The 16,062-nt window shown below is 48.7% G+C and overlaps 1 protein-coding gene across 2 annotated transcripts in view; it reads right to left on the reverse strand.

Moving 5' to 3' along the window:
- Positions 1–16,062, reverse strand: part of UNC45B (unc-45 myosin chaperone B) — a 30,715-nt gene that overhangs the window by 13,271 nt on the left and 1,382 nt on the right. For both annotated transcript variants that reach the window (XM_059149530.1, XM_059149529.1), the window contains exons 4-10: positions 14,896–15,071; positions 13,806–13,895; positions 10,762–10,929; positions 9,988–10,156; positions 6,409–6,579; positions 3,845–4,016; positions 995–1,295 (exon numbers count right to left, since the gene is read on the reverse strand). In XM_059149530.1, coding sequence (XP_059005513.1) covers positions 995–1,295; positions 3,845–4,016; positions 6,409–6,579; positions 9,988–10,156; positions 10,762–10,929; positions 13,806–13,895; positions 14,896–15,071 — 1,247 coding nt within the window. The remainder of the gene's footprint in view (positions 1–994; positions 1,296–3,844; positions 4,017–6,408; positions 6,580–9,987; positions 10,157–10,761; positions 10,930–13,805; positions 13,896–14,895; positions 15,072–16,062) is intronic.

Consider the following 16,062-nt stretch of genomic DNA (forward strand, 5'->3'; position numbering starts at 1 on the left):
AGAGGCTTGGAGAATCAGACACACTTAGGGACAAAAAGCCTTACTCAATCCGGTCCCTGGGGCTGGAACACTTTGTCCCTTTATCTTTGCCAGGATAAACCTCTGCGCCTACTAAAAAACTCACTCAGGTGTCACCTCATCCAAGACGCCTTCCCTGAGTTCAGCTTCTAGGATAAGGTAGATAGATGCTCAGGAAGCTAGAACCCTGCCACTTTATACGGCCAATTTGGACCCTACTGATGTTTAGTGCCTGCTGTTTCAAAGAAAAAGCACAAGACAATACTCATCTTGTTTGAAACTACAACGGTGAAAGTTATTCTTGCACAAAAACTGGCACAGAAACCAGACTTGTGGGTAATGAATTCAGATATGCAGAACCTTACCCAAGAGAAATTTCTCTACTAGGAAAACATGCCTTCCGTAAGAGAAAACTCATGATGGCCGAAGTTATAATTAGTTCTTTAAAAAATGATATATCCTCCTTTCTCTCTCTGCCTGCCTCTCTGCCTACTTATAATCTCTGTCAAATAAATAAATAAATAAAATTTTAAAAAATGATATACACAGAAAAACACACCAGTGGCTCAAATTGTTACTGTAATGGTTTACAAGCAAAATAAAAGACCCATGAAAAGACTTTCTGTAAAAATGAAATCAAAAACATTGAAACAGGTGACCTGTGCCGTCCAGAAACTGAGTAAGGACACAAACTGACTTTTTAGAGTCTGCTCTGAAAATACTTGTTGGATAGAAGCTCCTCAGGCTTAGCATGGTTCAAAAACATGGAGGCAGAGGTCCCCAGGTTACACAGCAGCCCCCCACCCCCCGTTCTGAATCTACATTCTCAGGGCTTCCTGCTCATCACCCAGCTTTGCGGGGGCCTGTGGGTGGGTCCCAGGGCCCCCTACAGTGTGGGCTTCTCAAGGGTAGGGGCCACGCCTCATTCATCCTGGTGTCCCTGATGCCCGGCACCGTGTCTGGTACTGACACTCACCACCAGTGTGCGGATCTTGATCTTCTCGTTTTTGGTGGTCTTGTAGATCTCTTTGAGCAGAGACACGCCGTTGGTGATGATGAAGGTGGCACGACTGAGCTTGGTGGACGCGTGGATGAGAGCCTCCACGGCCACCAGCTGGTCTACGTCACGCTCCGAGCCACACAGCGCTACCATCATCTCCATCACACCTTTCAGTCCCAGCAGCTGATTGCCTAGGTCAAAGGGGCCTTGCAGGATTCCTGACACCGTCTGAATGGCAATCACATTCTTGTCCATGTCCTGAGGGTCAAACTTGCCCCTAAAACAGAGGGCAAGGTGGTCAAGGGAACAGGCTGAGTTTGGTGGGAAGAGTGTGGGATTTGTGGCAGAAAGAAAGACCTGAATTCACATCCCAGATCTAACCATTCATGTGCTGTATGACCTTAGGCAATTCAATGAACCTCTCTGAGCCTCAGCTTCTTGATCTAGAAACCGATGGTAAAGTACTACTACTGATCAGAGTTACAGTGAGGGTAAGTCATAGAACAGACATACCATGGGCTGTGTCCCTAAAAACACACACAGAAGGATGGGGATTGAGATGCAGGAACTTTTTTAGGGAGAGCCCTTGGTATCAGCTCATGCTGGAAAAGGAAAGGAATCATGACTTGGCAGAGGGTCTTGCAATGGGCTACAACTTAGCCAGCATGAAGCCTCAGTCTGTGATGAGGCTTACAGCAAGGAACACATTCCAGAGCTTTTTCCAGCTGTGAGGAAGGACGAGTCATTGGATGCTGGCTGCCCTGGGGAAAATGAAGCTGTCTCCAGCTGAGGGAGGTTCCAAAGAGAGGTTACAAGCGAGAGCTGTCCATGAATGGGCTTCCCAGCAGCTGAGATGTCTAGTGGGACAGTATAGCAACCCTTACAACACGGAAGGGCGTACTGTGGTGCCCAGCACCCAGCATCATCCTCAATGTGACCAAGTCATGCGGTAGCCTGAACTGCTTACTCTCCTGCCTGGTCCCAGGCCCTCCCCCTAGGAAGAGAGGGGTCTGCCTTGCTTCTGGAAAAGACCATCATCTACTCTACAGCAAAATGTCCGTGTGGGAATAATCAGTCAGGGGCTGCCCTCTCAACTCACTGCACCCACCCCAGCCCCTGCCCCAGCCACTGATGAAGCAGGGTGGCTTATGTCCTTGGGGGTGGTCACCTCAGGTGCCTGTGCTGCAGGAGGTGACCCCACCTGTTTAGGCTCAGTGACTGATTCAGGCAGGAACAAGGCCTGCACAGAGGCAGGCAGGCTGGCTGGGAGGGGCCCTCGTCTGTCCCAAAACCTCCGCCCTCCCGAAGCCTGGCTGGGCGACAGTTCCTGGGACTCAAAATTTGGGACCTCATGAGACACCCAGGAAGCTAGTCACAAAAGCCAAAGCTGAGGCAGAGAAAGACCAGAGAAGCCCAGAGGAGCTTTCAGTGAAGCAGTCAGGGCTCGGGGGAAGCTACAGGATTGAGCAGGAGCTGGCAAACTTGGGCTGCTTGGCCAAATTTGGGAGGCCGAGAATGTTTTTTATAGTTTAAAGCATTTTTTGTGTGTTTTGTTTTGTCTTTTAATATGCAACAGAGGGGTACACATCCCACCAAATGTAAAATATTTACTCTGGCCCTTTAGAGGAAAAGTTTGCCAACTCCTGGAAGGGAGAAAGGAAAAGCAGAGCGTCTCCATCCTCCCAAGACTCTCCTGGGATACTTTTTAAATATGTAACTTCCTAGGGCGCCTGGGTGGCTCAGTGGGTTAAAGCCTCTGCCGTCAGCTCAGGTCATGATCCCAGGGTCCTGGGATCGAGCCCCACGTTGGGCTCTCTGCTCTGCGGGGAACCTGTTTCCTCCCCTCTCTCTCTCTCTCTCTGCCTGCCTCTCTGCCTACTTGTGATTTCTCTCTGTCAAATAAATAAAATTAAAAAAAAAAAAAGAAAGAAAAATAAATATGTAACTTCCTGAGCCACAGCCCAGACTACCAGTAGAGTCGGGTGGGGTCCCAGAAGTCTGAATAATTTACAAGCACGAGGATCATTGGAATAAAGGTTTAAAAGACGGTGCAGCAGTGAGAGGAGAAGGCAGGGGACACATAAAGAAAATGACTCAGAGAGAGCATCTGAGTCACAGCGACGGCAGAGTGGTGGTGGGGAGACCAGAACACCACTGTTGAGGGTCCCAGGTTTCTGCCTCGGCTCACTGAGGCCACAGAGTGCCTAAGGTCTCAACAGAGCCAGGTCTCCCTCTTGGAGAAGCTGACATTTATTCCTTCAAGTGGGTGCTTATGGTAGGTCTAAAATAAGTCCAAAAATATTTTGATGCTCCTCCATGCAAAAGGTAGAGCCTAACCCTCTCCTCTTAAACGCAGACCACCCCTGATGGCTGGCTTCTCGCAAAAAGAATGTGGTGGAAGTGATAGTGTACAACTTCCGAAGCTAGGTTAGAGAAGACACTGCCACTTCTGCTTGTTCTCTCTGAATTGTTCACTCTGAGGAAGCCAGCTACCATGCGGTGATGACGCTCAAACAGCCCGTGGACAGGGCTACACCGGGAGGAACGGAGGCCTCCTGTCAACCACCAGCACCAGCACGCCAGCCATATGAGTGCGCCATCTTGGAAGCAGATGTCTTCCAGCCCCAGTCAAGCCTTCCGATGACAGCAGCCCAGGCAGATGTGCGACTGTACGCTCCTCAGAGCCCCAGAGCCAGATCCACCCAGCCTAGCCACTCCCAAACAGCGGTTGCATTGTGGAACAACTAATTCAGACTGCAAAATTTGGGTGTGATTGGCTACACAGCCATTGATAACTAACACAGAACGTGATCCCATGAGACTCACGTGATGTACTCCTCACAGATCTTGCGGAAGTGGTCGCGCTCAGGGTCACAGCGCAGGTCATCGTAGAGCTTGCTGATGAGGATAGAGGCCAGCATGCGGGTGTTGTCGGTCAGAGGCAGGCAGGATGGCAGATCTGGAACCTGCCCCACCACCTTCAGGATCTTCCTCAGGCCTGCAGGACAGATAACGCCAGATCTGCTGGGGTCTGTCTGCACACACACACCATCTTGTTCCGTTGTCTTAACACCAGCTTCTCTCCAGCCTGCCTTTCGGCAACACATGCCTTATCCGGAGGGAGGGGCACTGGCACGGGCCGGGAGACCCGCGTTCTCCCCCTGACTGTGCCCCTAGGTGAGCAATTCACCTCCCGCTGCGGGTGGGCCTCTATTTTCACATTTATAAAATTAGGACAAGCTGATCTCCAAGGACCGTACCAGTGCTAACAACCTGCAGGTTGATGTATAACCTTCCTCAAATACTATCTGATATTCTCTTTACCCCATACCTCATCTGTAATGTGGGAACATAGTACCTACCGCAGAACGTTTGAGGACCCCATGGGATCATGTACTGCTGGAGTTAATCCAGATATACCATCATCACCCAGTGAGCATTTATTATTTAGTTAGTAAATGCTACATGTGCTATTTATAATTACTATCTCTTCTCCTCTCCTCTGTTGAAGAATCTTCACTGATTTCCTATTACCCATTAGGCTAATCCAATCATTGCCTATCCCTTGGATAAATGAAAGAATAAGTGAATAAATAAATTAGCATCTTTTAGGCAATGAATACTAATCTGAAGGATGCAGTCTTCTCCTCAGAAAGCTCACAGTGCAATAAGGAACAGTCACATAAAGATTACAATAAGCTGTGAAAAGGACAGAAGCTGTGAGAAGGACAGAGTGGTGACACCTCAGATGGGGTAATTTGTTTCAACAAAGAATTGTAGTAAGTTGTTCTGAGCGCTTGCTATGTGCCAAGAGCTGCATAACAAAAACCTCCTGGTTAAAAATCATTATTCCCGTTTTTCAGAGTGGAAAAAAACCAAGACATGGAGGAGTCAAGTAAGTTGCCCCGCTGGCAGGTGACACAGCAAGGACGCTGTCCCAACCACAGCTGACTTCAAAGCCCATGATATTAACTGTTATGTTATGCTGCCTCTGGGACCCCTGAAAGCTTGACTTCAGAGCCAGGTTTTAGGAGTGGCAAGGAGTTGGTCCGACCTCAGCTGGTGCAGGTTAGCAGGAGGGGGAGAACTCAAGGCCGATGCCGGGATTCATGAAACTCTGGACGCTGGGAGGGAATTAAAAGCTCCCCCCAGTATACATTTTCGGTCCTGCATACTTTGCCACCCACACAGAAGCACAGGCAGGGCTGGGGAGTCACGGGAGGGGGTTGATGAACCAACCCAACCTCCCCAGTCTGGTTTTCAGAGACAGCCACTGAATACACCCCCCACCTCCCACCCCATCCCCAACCTCAGCCCCCACGCTGCCTTCCAGTCCTACCCTTGCCTTGAGCATTTCATTCCTCTTCTGCTGAAACCCTCTGGACCTCGTCCCCATCCATCACTGCCCCTCCCTGAATTCAAAAGCTCCCTTGAGGTAGGACGTTCCAACGGCTACCCTGGTCCAAGTCTCCCAGACCAGCCTGTAAAGGAGCTCCTCAACAAGGCAGCTTCTCACGAGTGTAACAGGATTCACGAATCCACATTATTTTTACCCAAGAGCACTTTATTTCAGTGCCTTGAATAACAAATATTGCTCCCCACCTGCTCTTCCCCTTAACTGTGTGGTTGGACCTCGGTCCTAGTGCAGAGAGAAAGAGGTCTGTGGTTCCCCCTTTGAAGCATATGCAGAGAGAACCAGAACTGAGAAGGGGAGGCAGGGTGGGGGAGGGGAGGAGAGGGAGGAGGTTTATAAGCCCTAGAAAAATCTGTTACAGCACACTTTGCTGAGACCTGTGAAAACCAAAACAGTATCAAAAGAAGATACATTTCAAACAGGTGAGAGCTAACCTGAGCCTTTTCAAATGAAGGATGGTCTGTGGCTCTTAACCCTGTGGGAGTTCACCACAGTAGATTATAAAGCCGTGGGAATGACTCCCCAACAATTTAATCTGATTTGGGAGTAAGGGTAACACCTGGAGCTGGGCAATGTAGGGACCCTCCACCAGAACCTCATTACTGTGCTTTTTATATAATTCACTTGATGCCCTTTCGCCCTTCTAGAAGGCCCGTGGAGTATGTCGCCAACCACAGGACTTCAGGAACATTACCCCATGGTCAGGGGAGTCCTGTTTTTCTCTGGTATCACCCCCCTTGATGAGGTAACTCTGCCCAGGTGTTTTCCAGTGTGTTTGGACATTTTCTGGGTTTGTTCAGGTCCTGAATTCAGACCTGTGCCTTGATCTGTATTTTCACCAGCCCCTGGAGGTTCCTAACTGCTAATGCCTTATCCCGGGCAAGGGCCACAACTCTTCTGCTTTCTGCTCAGAGCCAAAGACCCTGGTGCCCACTCCAAAGGCTGCCCTGAGCCCCAGACCCTCCCACCTCCTCACCATTATCCACCACGTAGATGGTACGTGAGTTGTCGTGAATGGCGAGGTCCTTCCTGGGGACATTCTTATTGAGCAGGTTCAGGGCCTGATCCCTGCCCTGGCCAGACACCTTCTTACTGACCAGCATGTCGAGCAGGTGGCTGGTGATCTGCTTCAGGTCCTTCTTGGTGTCTGAGGAAAGAGAGGACAGGGGTAAAGAGAGAGGAGGGAGCCTCAGACCTATAGGACCCGCAATGGCAGAGTCTTCTAGAAGGACTCCGGAAACAAGAAATCCACTGCTTCCTGGAGGTTGGAATTTCCCAGGAGGGTATAGTATTGCCCATCTCACCCCAAAAAAGGGAGAGGTATTGTCCCTAGACAATACCCTCAAGTGGGCCTCCAGTCACTCAGCCCTGTGTACTACAGCTCATGCCAACCCTGAACAGCTCTGGTTCTTAGAAATTTCCCTATTCTTAGACACGACTGACGGGGAGCCAGGGATGCTTCATGTAGCTTTTAATAAACTGATTGAACAAAATGTTTTCCAGAAAAGAAATGTATACTTCTTACAGACATCTTACTCCCTGCAGATCCAGACCTGCTGGGAGCCTGAATTCAAGCCTCCGATGGGATGCCACATTTTCCCTGCCCCCTGGGGGATTAAAGGTAAGTGCTTTTTCCTGCTTTTTGCCCTGTCTGGCTTCTCTACATCTTAGGGAATTTTGTTCTCATTTTAAGGTTGGAGCCAAAGGCAGGCCTGAAGGGAAGGAGGGAGGGAGGGAGGCGGGCAGGCAGGCAGGGGAGGAGGCTGCGAGGCAGGGGAGGAGGGAGGGAGGCAGGCGGAGAGGAAAGGCAAGGAGGAAACAGAGGCAGGAAAGCAAGCAGACAGGCAACAAGGAAGGGAGGGAGGGAGGTACACGGAAAAGGAAGGATCTCCCCAAAATGTCATATTAATGACAGATGAAGGTTGAAGCTATTTAATTGGACAAGAAAAGTCATCAGTGAACATGATAGTTTGTTCCCAGATAAGGGCGAGAGAACAGACTTATTCTGTGACTCTTCAGAGGGCAGAACTGGAGTCAGAGGGGGATGGAAGCTACAAGGAGATAGATTTGAAATCCGCATCTAGAATTCTTTAGCGAAGATGTCCAACATGTCTCTACTTCCCAAGAACACTGTGGCCGCCCATGACCCACCCCTTTCAGCATCCGGGTTCTCAGGCCCTTGCACTCTGGCCCCGGGGCTGGTCATGGGACTTACAGCACCCCCAGGAGCTTAAAAGCACTTGTACACTGGGGCTTGTGCATTGAGAATGCAGCCACCATGCTCTACAGACACCCAAGCTGCCCACTAGAGAGGCCACAAATAGAAAAACCAGGGTGTCCTGGACAGCATCTCCAGTTCACCACCCATTATACAAGTGAGGCCATCTCGGACCCTCCAGTGGTTCTAGCACAGAAAAAGAATGACTTGCTGACCATTACAACAGTAAGTCAGAACCACATCAAGAACCTAGGTGGCTCGGTCAGTTAAGCGTCTGCCTTTGGCTCCGTCAGATCCCTGCCCCACGTAGGGCTCCTTGATCGGCGGGGAGCCTGCTTCTCCTTCTCCCTCTGTCTGTTGCTCCCCCTGCTTGTGCTCTCTCACTATCTCTCTCTCTCTCTGAATAAATAAACAAAATCTAAAAAAAAAGAAAGAAAGAAAGAAAGAATCTAGGACTCCTAGGCATCTGGGTGGCTCAGTTGGTTGAGCGTTTCCCTTCGGCTCGGGTCAGGATCCCGGGGTCCTGGGATCAAGCCCCACGTTGGGCTCTCTACCCAAGCTTTTCCTCTCCCTCTATCTGCTGCTCTCACTGTTCCAACTATCTCTCTGTCACATAAATAAATAAAATCTTTAAAAAAAGAGAGACTGGAAAGACACACATGGCAGTGGTAATAATTATCTGGAGTGGGGTTACAGAGGGTTTGTGGGGTTTTTTTTGTCTTTACATATTTCTGAATTTTTCCAAATTTTTCCAATACATCTCTCTTACTTTTTTCTAGTTGTGGTAAAATATACATGAATAAAATTTATTGTTTTAACCATTTTTTTAAAAAGAGTTTATTTATTTATTGAGAGAGAGAGAGAGAGCATGAGAAGGGGGAGGGTCAGAGAGAGAAGTAGACTCCCTGCCAAGCAGGAAGCCTGATGCGGGACTTGATCCTGGGACTCCATCATAAATTGGGCCAAAGGCGGTCGCTTAACCAACTGAGCCACCCAGGTGCCCCTCATTTTAACCATTTTTTAAAAAGATTTTATTTGGGGCACCTGGGTGGCTCAGTCGCTAAATGTCTGCCTTCAGCTCAGGTCATGATTCCGGGGTCCTGGGATTGAGCCCCGCATTCCTGCTCAGCAGGGAGTCTACTTCTCCCTCATCTACACCCCCCTGCTTGTGTTCCCTCTCTTGCTGTGTCTCTCTCTGTCAAATAAATAAATAAAAATAAAATCTTAAAAAAACAAAATATTCAATTTATTTATTTGGCACAGAGAGAGGGAGCACAAGGAGGTGGGGGAGTGAGGGGCGGGGTAGAGGGAGAAGCAGACTCCCCGCTGAGCAGGGAACCCAACTGAGCCACCCAGGCACCCCTCATTTTAATGATTTGTAAGCATCCCGCTCATTGGCATTAAGAACATTGACATTGGGGCACCTGGGTGGCTCAGTGGATTGGGGTCTCTGCCTTTGGCACAGGTCGTGGTCTCAGGGTCCTGGGATCGAGTCCCACGTCGGGCTCTCTGCTCAGCGGGAGCCTGCTTCCCCCATCCTCTCTGCCTGCCTCTCTGCCTACTTGTGATTTCTGTCTGTCAAATGAATGAATGAAATCTTTGAAAAAGAACATTGACATTGTTTGCTGCCATCATCACCATCCATCTCCAGAACTTTGTTATCCTGTGAAAACCAAAACTAAACAACTCATTTCCTCTGCTCCTAGCACCGGCAACCACCATCCTACTTTCTGCCTCCATGATTTGGACTATTCTAGAAACCTCATATAAGTCGAATCAAGCAGCCCTGATCTTTTTGTCCCTGGCTTACTGCACTCCTCATAATGTTCATCCACGTTGTAGCTTGTGTCCGAATGTCCTTCCTTTTGAAGGCGGAATACCATTCCATTGTGTGTATAGACCCCATTTTATCTCTCCATTCACCCCTGCGTGGACCCTTGAGTTGCCTCTACTTTTTTATTTTTTTTAAAGGTTTTATTTATTTGTTTGACAGAAAGAGAGAGAGAACACAAGTAGGGGAAGTGGCCAGCAGAGGGAGAGGTAGAAGCAGGCTCTCCTCGGACCAGGGAGCCCAATGTGGGACTTGATCCCAAGACCCTGAGGTCATGCCCCGAACCAAAGTCAACGGCTTAACTGACTGAGCCACCCAGGCGCACCACCTCCACTTTTACATTATTGAAAGCGATGTTGCTATGCCTCTATTAGTTTTATAATTATAAAATAAATATAAAAAGAAAAGCAGACCACCTCCACATACAGGGACTGAGCTGCCGGAGGGGGACGACTGATTGTCCCTGGCCCCCACCCCCTCGACAAACACAGAAGACCATCTCCTACCTAGAACCAGGGCTTCCTCCTTCCCCCGATGTTCTCGTTTGTCCTCCCCGGACAGAGAATCAATGATGGCCTGGAGCAGGTTGCAGACAGCTAGAGACATCTCTTCATTCTCTACGGCCATGAGGCCACAGATTCTGTCTATCCGGACCGCATGGAGAATCACGGTGGCCTAAACCCCCAGCAGAACCCACTATCAGCTACCTGTCCCTCTTCCAGCTGCCGTGCAGGTAAGGAAGTAGGGGATGACCAGCCCCACCCTGCCCCCGAAGGAGGGATACACTCCCCCATCCCCCTTCAGCACCCCCCACCCCCACAGCCAGTGCCTCCTGGACTCCACAGTCTGGGAAAGCCCTCCGACACAAGCCACGCCTCTTTCCAGAGGCTGAAAGCTGGACTGTCCAACACAGGAGCCACCTGCCACCCGGGGGCCATTGAGCATGTGCGATGTGGTGAGTCTGCATTGAAATGTCCTCTAAGTGCACGATATGAACCGGGTTTGGAAGATTTAGTAAGATAAAATGCCAACCGTACAGCCTTTGCATTCAGCTCTGCCTCATAAACCACTTTCAATAACCTTACCTTTGCATAAAGGCATTTCCAGCTCAAAGGGAAATGTAGATGACCAATCTCTGCATACAATTACACAGTCCATACAATGACCATACAGTCAAGGATGGGGGAAGGGGACACAACTTAGACTTTGCACCAGGGTCTATTTCTGCCAGCCGCTCCCCGCCCCCCACGTCACCCTCAGCCCTCAGCCCAGGCCCTCACCCTCGCTCGGTGGCCGCTGCACATGCCCGAGAGGGTCCTCACGGCAGCCAGTACCAGCTCAGGCCTCTTGGTGTCCACGAGCTGCAGCAGCAGGCCCACCCCGTTGTTCTGGAAGATCATCTCAGCCCCTGCTTCTTCACGCCCTAGGACGATGAGGTTGTTGGCAGCCTGAGGTGGGAGGACACAATGGGGGCCGTGGAGGAGGTGTGGCGGTGCGAGCCCATGCAGCGGTTGGTGGAAGGAGTGGATTTCCTTTCCTTTCCTTTCCTTTCCTTTCCTTTTTTTTTTTTTTTTTTTTTAAGGTTTTAGGTATTTATTTGAGAGAAAGCCAGTGCGAGTGACAGAGAGCTAGAGCGGAGGAGCAGAGGGAGAAGTAGACTCCCTGCTGAGCAGGGAGCCCAATGCAGAGCTCGATCCCAGGACCCCAAGTTCATGACCCCAGGTGAAGGCAGATGCTCAACCAGCTGAGCCACTCAGACACCAGGACTGGATTTTCAAAACATGGATTCTTTCCCTGTAATCAAACTCCCGGTGATGTAGCCCTAGAATGATTCAAAAGAAGAAACAAAACACCTTGCATAAAGACAAACTCAACAAAATATAGCCACCAAAGTCGTAAGTAAAAAGATGACCCAGCAGCTTGGGGAAAAACAAACACTGATAAACAGAAACCAAATAGTAGGTTCGCTCTGATCGCACTTACATTAAAACAAAACTGTGTATATATGCTTATGGATAAGGACTAAAAAAAGGTATTGAGGTGTTAAACGCATTAAACAAGGAGGCCCTAGACTGAGTGGCTTTAATGCCCTAGAAACTAATGTAAGCAAACCTAAACCTAAGCCTATAATGTCTCACGGTTAAGAAATTGAAACTTAAGTGTGCCTGGGTGGCTCAAGTGGTTTAAGCATCTGCCTTCAGCTCAGGTCATGATCCTGCTGTCCTGGGATCGAGCCCTGCATCGGGCTCCCTGCTCATCCGGCAGACTGCTACCCTCTCCCTCCCCCATCTCTCCCTCTCTCTCTCTCTCAAATAAGTAAATAAAATCTTTTTTTTTTTAATTGAAAAAGAAAAAGAAAAAAAAGAAATTGAAACTCAAGAACAACCAGTCACAGCCAGCTAGGCTTTCCCAAGTAATGTAACTGCTTAAGCTGTAGTAAATCAAATCATTGGGTTGCTTTTGTCCCACCTCTTTTCTATAAGTCTTTCCCCCAGCTCCTGTGGGTGGAGAGCTCCTAAACACTTCCTGTTTCGGGGCTACCCCATTCGAATTGATTTTGCTCAAATAAACTCAAAATTATTAATACGCTCCATTTAATCTTTTAACAGAAGTGAAGTGTTTTTACATGGAGAATTATTTTCCTCTAAAATTCTCCCTTGAATATGGTTTTGGCATTTGGAGTTTGTGTACCTGTTCGGGGCCATCTGAAGTTACAAGGGTTCTCAGGAAGGTGGAAGGTGGTGGGCAGAGAGCAGGAGAAGGGTCTTGAAAGTTCTGGGTATGAGTTCTGATTCTGCTCTGTGCTAGCTGCATGAAACTGGGCAAGTCGTGGCACCTCTCTGGATCCCAGATTCCAAAATTAGTCAGTTTTGCTAGAAAGTTCCTCAATGTCTTCCCACCTTAGAGCCATGAGGATACATATACCTTGGCCCCAGATCAGGAGAGGCAGCCTCAGCAGAACCTGAGAAGCTGGGGTTGCAGGAAGAACTCAAGAGGCAGGAGAAGGAGAAGGCGAGCAAGCAGAGGAAGAGTGGGATGCTGGGGAGGAGGTGGGTAAGAGAAGCCCAGGCAAGCCCCACCAGAGCGATCACCATTCTATCAGACAAGGGCTTTCTACTTGTCCAGGCACATTTATCAATAACAACTCACTAAGTCCTCACAACAGTTTGTTTTAAAGGTATCTGCATATTATATGGACTCACTGACCATAAAGCTAACACAAATTCCCCAGGCACTGTCTGTCAAATTCTTACAAATAGAAACATTCAGAAGTGCTTGGGCGGCTCAGTTATTAAGCGTCTTCTGCTCAGGTCATGATCCCAGGGTTCTGAGATCGAGCCCAGCATGGGGCTCTCTGTTCAGTGGGGAGGCTGCTTCTCCCTCTGCTGTTCCCTCTGCTTGTGTTCCCTCTCTCGTTATCTCCCTCTCTGTCAAATAAATAAATTAAAAACCTTAATAAAGGGGTGCCTGGGTGGCTTAATGGTTAAGCATCTGTCTTCAGCTCAGGTCATGATCTCAGGGTCCTGGGTTCAAGTCCCACATCAGGCTCCTTGCTCAGCGGGAAGCCTGTTTCTCCCTCTCCCAGTCCCCCTGCTTGTGTTTCCTCTGTCTCTCTCTGTCAATTAAATAAATAAAATCTTAAAAAAAAAAAAAAGGGAGGCTAACATTTTTTAAAATCTTAATAAATAAATAAATATAAAGCATTCAGAGATGTTCATCTTTTCTCCTCTGAAGAAAGACCAGACGGGAATATTTAAAAAAAAAAGGCAACAAATTTGGCTAAGAGGATGACATCATGAGCAAATATTTTCATACTTCAGGATAAATTTTTGTAATAATTTGTAATGGAATAGAACATTATTTTAATGTGCCATTTGTAACATTCTCACGGTGGAAACCACGCTATGACGAGTGAGGCACGTGCCCTGGGTGCAAAATTTACAGGGACGTCAAAAACAGCAATCAAGATAAATAATATCTAATGCAATATTTTAGAATTTCAAAATCAATACAATGCAAAAAAGAAAAAAATCCATGATGAAATAGTCAAAAATTTATATAAAGACTCCAGCCCTGCTACACGACTGTCTCCTCATGGGTCTCACTCTTTTCCAGGCCCTTAGCCAGGATGAGGGAATTTTCCCAAGTGCTTAACCTTTGCCCTATTTTTGTTCACTTTTTCCAAGGGAACACCTTCCGCCTCCCTCCCGCAAGCGGTCAGGAGTCCCTCTCCAGAGATAGGGGCGGGACCTGCAGGGGAAGTATAGTTATGGGGGCGTCCCGCGTGCGCCCTCTGCTGGCCGGTATGTTGCCCAGCACTCACCTTTTCCAGCTTGTCACCTTCACTGTTTTCATCCAGGAGGATCTCGAACATCTTCTGTACCCTGGAGTCCGTGGAGAACTGCACGTGGAGCTGAGAAGAGAGGACGGAGTGGGGAAGGAGGCAGCCAGGGGTCCACATTCCAGGCGGCTCAGTAAATATTAGGGTATCTCCTCTGGGCCCCTACACTGTCACTCATTCATTGAACAAACATTTACTGAGCAACTATTACATGCCAGACACTTTTGCAGATGCTGGGGGTAGAATGGCAAACAAAACCAAGTCCTTGCCCCATACGGCTGATAGTCTAGCCAGGTTCACTATCTCATTCGGTCATCACAAGTCTTGGAAAGCTACCAATTATCACCCAGTTTTGCAGTCTAGTTAATAATTAGCTAGTATATACTTACACGTGGGATAAGACAGAATTAGGTGTCCAGGATCAGAAACCTGAAGCGGTTTTGAAACATCTCCTCACACAATTAAAACCATCATGCTTGGATGTCTCATCCCTCGCACCCCTAGCCCCAACTCCTGTGCTCTGAATCTACCAGAAAGTGACCTAACTGATCATCACGCCCCATTTGCCAGCACCTTCTGTACCTCCTACTACTTGGTCTGCTGGTCCACAGTCCTGCCTATTTCAGGCACTCCCCGAGTCTGCACTCTGGGCAGTGTGCTGTGGTCCATTTTTCCTAGAAGAGATTTCCTGTTCCTACTGACTCCTGACTCTTTATCATTCAGCAATACCCTCTCCTCAATACTGCCTTGGTCCTCCTAGAAAGGGAGGAAGATCATGTTGCATACATACCAAGTTACAATTTTTCTTTTAAACCTCTACCTGAAATTTAAGAAACCCATGGTCTGGTCCTGGCTGGCTTGCACCCTCGAACAAGCGTCTCTGATCATTCGAAGATGGCTGGATGTGTGCATCTGCTTGGCTGTTCTGTGGTGCCTGCCTGTGCCATGTATTTACTCCATCCAAGAGTGGGGAGGTAGGGTTTGACCTCCCCTGATGTCCTGCTTCCCTAACTAGTCCCTACTAGGAGTGGGGGGAAACAGGCCAAGGCTTGTGGGAAGGGGTCCAACTCACTTTCTCTTGGATGCTGGTGTTGAGCCTCCTCAGCGTCTCCTGGAAGTTTTGGTTCCGTGGCTCAAGGGTGGCACAGCGCTGCACGTCCTTGAAGGCCTGGTCCAGCTTCCCCAGGTGCTCCAGGGCCTGGCATCGCCGGTACAGAGCCTTGATGTCCGAGGAGTTGATGTCAATAGCTAACGAGGGAGACAGGGTCTCAGAGGCCTGGGCCACAGACCACCTTCCTCCCTTCCCTGTCGCTGTCCCCAGTTCCAGGGCTTCTGTGTCTTCAGTGGACATTATCCACCCATGGGGACTATCTGGCCCAAGGCTCCCCTTTTTCAGGGAGGCAGTAAGAATCGTATTATCAAGGTCAGAAGGGAGCTTAAGGGTCATCTCATCTAGCGCCTGATGATTCAGTCTCTGCTCTGTCGCGATCCCAGCCAAGTGCTCATCCAACGGGTATTTGCATACTTCCAGCAGTGGAGAGCTCCCTCTTTCTCAAGGCAGCCACGTAGCTCTATCAAGAAAGTCCTTCCTTCTTCCTACCTGAAATATATCTCCCTATAAGTTTGCCCTTTTGTCCTAAGTTCGCCCTGGAACCCCTGAGAGGAAATCCAATCCTTCCTCCTTGTGACACAGTCTTTGAGGTATTTAGAGGCAGCTCTCCATCCCACCTGGGAATCGCCTTCCCTGAGCTAAATATTGCCACTTCCTTCAACTGCTCTTCAGAGGATGTATTTCCAGGCCCTTCTCCAGCTGCTTCCCTCCCTTCTGAATTCACTTCAGACTATCTCTCTTTCTCCTAAAAGAATAGTAACCAGATCAGAACCCAAAACCTGCAGCCAAGAGCAGTCTTCCCATTTTGATGATACACTGAAGCCGGTGTGACTGAAGTTTAAGTCTAAGTTGAAGTGAAAGTTAAGTTTAAAGGTTTTTGTTTGTTGTTGGTTGTTGATTTTAACGTTCATTTCTCTCTGGTCCCTGTGGAACGGCCTTTGCCTCCCTCCTTAACCTCGGGGAGCCCGAGGCCAGAGTGGACTGGGCTCATGCCTTTGTTCTGGGAGCCACTGGAGGAGCATACCCTAATTTACAGCAGGGGAGGGTGTATCTTTACCACAACATAAGCATTGTTGGAAACATCTTTGTACAAAAGAAATCTCCCTCGACTGATGATTTAATATATAA

The sequence above is a fragment of the Mustela lutreola genome, chromosome 15, assembly GCF_030435805.1.
Source record: "Mustela lutreola isolate mMusLut2 chromosome 15, mMusLut2.pri, whole genome shotgun sequence".
NCBI classification, from domain to species: domain Eukaryota; kingdom Metazoa; phylum Chordata; class Mammalia; order Carnivora; family Mustelidae; genus Mustela; species Mustela lutreola.